Source organism: Hyaena hyaena, unplaced genomic scaffold, assembly GCF_003009895.1.
Source record: "Hyaena hyaena isolate Hyena2069 unplaced genomic scaffold, ASM300989v1 scaffold_2460, whole genome shotgun sequence".
Lineage (NCBI taxonomy): Eukaryota > Metazoa > Chordata > Mammalia > Carnivora > Hyaenidae > Hyaena > Hyaena hyaena.
The window spans coordinates 12,221-19,293 of NW_024083068.1; the positions used below are offsets into that span (position 1 = coordinate 12,221).

At 39.7% G+C, this 7,073-nt stretch overlaps 1 protein-coding gene across 1 annotated transcript; it reads right to left on the reverse strand.

Moving 5' to 3' along the window:
• Positions 1–3,421: 3,421 nt before the first annotated feature.
• On the reverse strand, positions 3,422–4,369 carry LOC120227511 (putative olfactory receptor 2B8). The gene has a single exon (XM_039225612.1). It carries the CDS (start codon positions 4,367–4,369, stop codon positions 3,422–3,424), a length of 948 nt encoding a protein of 315 aa, XP_039081543.1.
• Positions 4,370–7,073: the final 2,704 nt, after the last annotated feature.

Consider the following 7,073-nt stretch of genomic DNA (forward strand, 5'->3'; position numbering starts at 1 on the left):
TCACATCAACAAAAGAAAACATAAAAACCAAATGATCCTGTCGATAGACGCAGAGAAAGCATTTACAAAATACTGCATCCTTTCTTAATAAAGACCCACGAGAAAGTCGGGATAGAAGGAACTGACTTAAACATCATAAAAGCCATCTATGAAAAGGCCTCAGCTAACATCATCCTCAACAGGGAAAAACTGAGAACTTTCCCCCTGAGATCAGGAACACGACAGGGATGTCCACTCTCACCACTGTTGTTTCACATAGTGCTGGAAGTCCTAGCTTCAGCCATCAGACAACAAAAGGAAATCAAAGGCATCAGAATTGTCAAAGAGGAAGTCAAACTTTCACTCTTCGCAGACGACATGATACTCTATGTAGAAAACCCGACAGACGGGGCGCCTGGGTGACTTAGTCGGTTAAGCGTCCGACTTTCGCTTGGGTCATGATCTCGCAGTTCGTGGGTTCGAGCCCCGCGTCGGGCTCTGTGCTGACTGCCAGCTCAGAGCCTGGAGCCTGTTTCAGTCTGTGACTCCCTCTCTCTCTGACCCTCCCCAGCTCACGCTGTCTCTCTCTCTCTCTCTCCTAGAAATAAATAAAAACATTAAAAAAACAAAACAAAACCGACAGACTCCAACAGAAGCCTACTAGAACTGATCCAAGAATTCAGCCAAGTTGCAGGATACAAAATCAATGTACAGAAATCAGTTGGATTTTTATACATCAACAATGAAGCAACAGAAAGAGAAATCAAGAAGCTGATCCCATTCAAAATGGCACACACACCCAAAAAAACATAAAATACCTAGGAATAAACTTAACCAAATATATAAAAGATCTCTATGTTGAAAAGTATAGAAAACTTATCAAGGAAATTGAAGAAGACACAAAGAAATGGAAAAACATTCCATACTCATGGATTGGAAGAATAAATGTAGTTAAAATGTCATTACTACCCAAAGCAATCTACACGTTCAATGCAATTCCAATAAAAATTGCACCAGCATACTTCTCAAAACTGGAACAAACTATCCTAAAATTTGTATGGAACCACAAAAGACCCCGAATACCCAAAGTAATACTAAAGAATAAAACCAAAACGGGAGGTATCATCAACCTAGACTTTAACCTCTACTACAAAGCTGTCATCATCAAGACAGTATGGTATTCGCACAAAAACAGACACATAGACCAATGGAACAGAATTGAGAACTCAGAAGTGGACCCAAAAGTATACAGCCACCTTATCTTTGACAAAGCGGGGAAGAGCATACAATGGAAAAAAGACAGCCTCTTTAACAGATGGTGTTGGGAGAACTGGAGAGCAACATGCAGAAGAATGAAACTAGATCATTTTCTCACACCATACACAAAAATAAACTCAAAATGGATAAAGGACCTGAATGTGAGACAGGAAACCATCAAAACCCTAGAGGACAAAGCAGGACACAACTTCCTTGACCTCAACTGCAGCAATTTCTTACTTGACACATCCCCAAAAGCAAGGGAATCAAGAGCAAAAATGAACTATTGGGAATCCATCAAGATTGAAAGCTTCTGCACGGCAAAGGAAACAATCCATAAAACTAACAGGCACATGATGGAATGGGAAAAGATAGTTGCAAATGACATATCAGATAAAGGGCTAGTATCCAAAATCTATAAGGAACTCACCAAACTTCACGCCCGAGAAACAAACAACTCAGTGAAGAAATGGGCAGAAGACATGAACAGACACTCCTCCAAAGAGGACTTCCACATGGCCAACAGACACATGAAACGATGCTCAGCATCCCTCCTCATCAGAGAAATACAAATCACACCCACACTGAGATACCACCTCACGCCGGTCAGAGTGGGTAAAATGAGCAAATCAAAGGACTCTAGATGCTGGCGAGGATGTGGAGAAATGGGCACCCTCCTACACTGTTGGTGGGAATGTAAACTGATGCAGCCCCTCTGGAAAACAGTGTGGAGGTTCCTCAAAAAATTAACAATAGAACTCCCCTAGGACCCAGCAATAGCACTGCTAGGAATTGACCCAAAGGATACAGGAGTGCTGATGCATAGGGGCACATGGACCTCAATGTTCAGAGCAGCACTCTCCACAATAGCCAAAAGATGGAAAGAGCCTAAGTGCCCATCAACGAACGAATGGATCAAGAAGATGTGTTTTATCTATACGATGGAATACTACATGGCAATGAGAAAGAATGAAATCTGGCCATTTGTAGGAACGTGGATGGAACTCGAGGGTGTTATGCTGAGCGAAATAAGTCAGGCAGAGAAGGACAGAAACATATGTTTGCACATATAGGTGGATTAGGAGGAACTTAACGGAGGCCCATGGGGGAGAATGGGAAAAATAGTGGAGGAGAGGGAGGGAGGCAAACCATGAGAGACTCTTGAATGCTGAGAACTGAGGGCTGATGGGGGTGGGGAAAAGGGAAAGGGGGTGATGGGCATGGAGGAGGGCACTTGTGGGGATGAGCACTGGGTGTTATATGGAAACCAACTTGACAAGAAACTCTTGAAGGGGGAAAAAACTATTTCTGCGTTACTATAGGTAAAATGTGTAGAATATGAAATAGGACTTGGGTCATGTACTGTTCAGATATAATAATGTCCTTAAAAGTCATTTTTTAACAAACAGAGTGGCTCACAAACTGAGACTCACCAAGGTGTACACCCCACATTGGTGTTTCTCTGACTCTTCACAAAAGTACACTAAGCATCATCTGGTGTGTTACCAGCTCATCTTCCCAATATCACTGACAGGTGTGCATCACCCCCCTCTGTAACATAAAGGCTACATAAAATTATTGTCACACCTGTGTGGTCACATTAGGACTTGATATCTGAATGGCTTTGAAATCTAAATGACTTGATATCTGATTGATGTTAGTAGGATTTTCTTTGAGCTAAAAGGTTCTTTTTTTCCCTCACAGTTGTACTACTCTTGGGGGAAAAATGTGATACAATCAATCTACAGACCTTAAAATAGAGCCATGATCAAAGTAAAAAAATAAGTGGTATATCTCCATTAATTGCTAGAATGCACTAAAATGTTAATATTTCTTATACTAAACATTAGTGGATCACATTCTTACTTTGACTATGTCCTTACCATATGTGTGTAAATGTCTTATTGCAAGTAGAAAGGGAATAGTGTTCTCAAATGGGGGTGAAATAAGAAAAACTTGTGGAGCTTTTTAAAGTAATAATGTGATGCAGATGCTGCAGGAACACTAAATCAGCATCCCTGGAGTTTGTAAAGAATCCATGAACTTGATCCATGATTTTGAACACTCACTTGCATCTAAGAATGAGGTAACGAAATTCCCCTGAGAGTTGTCAGAAATGTTGGATGACACACGCAGGACAAAAAAGCTTAAAGCCTCCGACATTCAAGTCTTTCATCAAGGGTCTTCATCCCAAGTCATCAGAGTCATTGCCCCTACAGAACACCTTCTTCATTGCTCCCATCACATCCTTGTTCCGCAGGGTGTAGATAAAAGGGTTGGCCATGGGGGTGACAATGGTATAGAAGAGAGAAACGAACTTGCCCTTTTCCTGGGAATAGTTGTTGCTGGAATGGAGGTAAGCGTAGATGGCCGTGCCATAGAACAGGGAGACCACGGTGAGGTGGGACCCACATATCCTGAACGCTTTCCTCTGCCCTGCAGCTGACTTTATTCTTAAGACCACCCTAACAATCCGACCATAAGAGTATGTGATTAATGCCACAGGTATGAGGAGAACGACCACACTGACAGAGAAGACCTCAGACTCAATCACAATGGTGTCAACACAGGCAAGCTTGAGCAGTGGAGGGATCTCACAAAAGAAATGATCTATTTTATTTCTCCCACAAAGTGGTACAAGGAAAATGAGCACCGTCTGCAATGAGGAGTTGGCAAAACCAATGAACCACGATGCAGACGCCATCAGGGCACAGAGGCGAGGGTGCATGATCACCGTGTAGTGCAGGGGCCTGCAGACGGCTGCGTAGCGGTCAAATGCCATCACCCCTAAAAGGAAGCATTCTGTGCATCCCAACCCTAAAGAGAAGAACAGCTGAGCTACACAGCCGCCAAAGGAGATAGACTTGTCTGCTCCCCTGAGATGAACCAGGAGCTGAGGAACAGTGCTGGTCGTGTAACACAGGTCCAGAAAGCTTAGGTTGGAGAGGAAAAAGTACATGGGAGTCTGAAGGTGTGGGTCCAGGCGGGACAGTGCAATGATGGTCGTGTTTCCCAGCAGGGTGAGCAGATAGAAGATCAGAAAAACCACAAAGAGGACTCGCTCGAGTTGAGGCCGGTCAGAGAAGCCCAGCAGGATAAACCCAGTGAAGGAACTTCCATTTTTCTGCTCCATACTTTCTTACCACATGTTTCCTGTCAAGACCAAATATTTAGCAATTTTTTAAAGAAATCTTCAAAACAATAAAAAGTTGGGAGGAGGTGGATTTGTCATGTTATAAGACAGGCCATATCATGTTATAAGTAACTATTTGAATAAACGATGGACTCATGAATTTGACCAATTAGTTTCTATTTAGTTTCACATTACCACAAAAAAAGTAAATCACTAATATTTAATATATGAAAAATCAAATAATGGGCCTGTGTCTGCATCGGTACAAAAGGTCTTTCAATGTCAGATTTGTAGGCTTAAAGAACTACAAAAGTATTTGGACACTTTAGAGAAAATGAGGGTGTGGGAAAAGGGGGACAGAATCCAGAAAGAATGGAAAACACATGCAGACAGAGAGGGACTCATTATGTTTCATATGTATCTCATAATTCCACACAACTGAAATGTACACACCACACGTCAGAGATTATAACACAACATGATCTTGAAAATAAACTGAGGGATAGTAATTTATGATCTGGAATATATTTATACAAAGAATTCAATTATAATCAAGCTATCACTACTAGTTCTGCATATAAACATGCGTATGTGTGTGGTAGTAAAACAATAAATAGAGAGAAAGTGACAAACCACCATTCAAAAAGTGTTTAACTTTTGTCCGAAAGATGCTTAAAAGTACCATATCATTTTAACAGAAACTCCAAAAATTCATTGGTTGTGCAGAGTCCTTTGGAATCAGAACTCTAAAATCCAGTGGCCAACACTTTCCTCTTCCTTCTGCAGATTTCTGTTTCACACATTACCAACTAGAAGTCATTAAATTCCTGAAAGAGGTAGGCTTATTCCCTATCAACATTCTAATCAGAATAAACATTTAAAGAGTTATCCAAATGTGTGATCTATGTAAAAGGTGTAATGCTTTACATCATTTCCTATGATAAAATAATTACATAGGTAAATATATAAAGATATACATTCTCAAAGCAATGACACGTCAAAGAGCTACAATGCAAAACCTAACATAGTACAAGGAAAGGCATACAGGAAAGCATATATTGGTATTGTCAATATAATAATATATTATTATATATGTTAATTATATAATTCCAGCCCTAAGGCTCCAAGGCTCGTCTGATGACATTTTCATCCAGCTGCCTAGTACTGAATGAGCATAGTAACATACCAATGAACGAGGCATCAGAAGACAAGTATTTCAGTTCTATCATATCCACATGGGTAGGCATCCTGTACATTTTTAATTCTTACAAGAGTTTTAAAATTTGAATCAAGTTTAGGGGTAGACCCATCGATGTGTGAAAGAAACTGGTACAACACTGATCTAGACACTGAATAAAGGATGTAGTGTTTCACACTTTTTTATGCCTCCTTGGATTTCCTATAAAGGTTGATCAGTGATCCCCAAAAAACAAAATCTATATACAAACAATTTTTAATAGAATTAATTATAACAGTATGTGAGACAGCCTCGATGTGCCACAACAAGGAAGATCCCCTCACTCACAGCTGTTCAGAAGAGCAAATAAAAATAAACCACACTTCAGTCTCATGCACAACTGCAGAAATATACATACATTTATCTGAAACACACAGCTGACAATTTTTTAAAAATATTTTTAAGTTTATTTATTTTGTGAGAGAGAGAGAAAGTAGAGCAAGCAGAAGCAGGAGAGGAGCATAGACAAATGGAGGGAGAGAGAGATGCAGACAGAGAGAGAATCCCAAGCAGCCTCCTCACTGTCAGAGAAGAGCCCAACCTCACACCTGTGACATCATGATCTGAACTGAAGTCAAGAGTTGGAGGCTTACCCAACTGAGCCACCACGCTGACAAATTTTGAAATGTGCTTTATAAAGGAAACACTCACTAAAGTGAAAGACGGCAAACATAAAATGCCAACTCACCCAAAATACCACCAATATAATACTGCAAAATTAGAAGAAAGTAATGATGTATTTCAACATTATCATACCAATAAGGACTAGAAAGAAAGTGAGGAAAAGATAAATCCCTGGTGAAATGAATTTGTACAAATTTCTTGCTGCTTTACAGGATTTTATGTGTATGTGTGGGTTCCACAAAATATATATATATATAAGAATGTGGACCTCAACTGTCATGAGATTATGATACAGACAAATAAGTAATAAAAATTATGCATAAATTATTACTTTACATACAAAAAATAAATACTTGAAAAGAGTAACCATTACATATATAAAGGGAGAAAATATTATTAAAATAAAAATAGATTCTATAAAGCAACTGGCATTTTATGTAATGATGACCATCAAAAAAAGTATAATTGAAATGACACCTCACAAGAACACAATTTTACAAAAGTAATTGGGAGAACAGGCATCAATGAAAGATGTTAAATGCTTAGTACTGACACACATGAGGTGATAAAGGAGTAGTTTACCGTTTGCATAGTTGTTCAAACTGACACAAAACTCTAACATTTTAGTCAAGAATACAAATTTCCACACGAGATATTCATATGTACACACATTTTAAAGTCAAAATACCTCAGAACAATGTCTCTATATAAGACATTTCCAATGTATGACATTCACTGATACACTGACACACACACGCTGTCCTGTCCAGCTCCTGAATGAACCCTGGAAAAGGACGGACAAGATTTCCGCAGCCCCAGTGCTACGACTGAACCGCTGCTGCT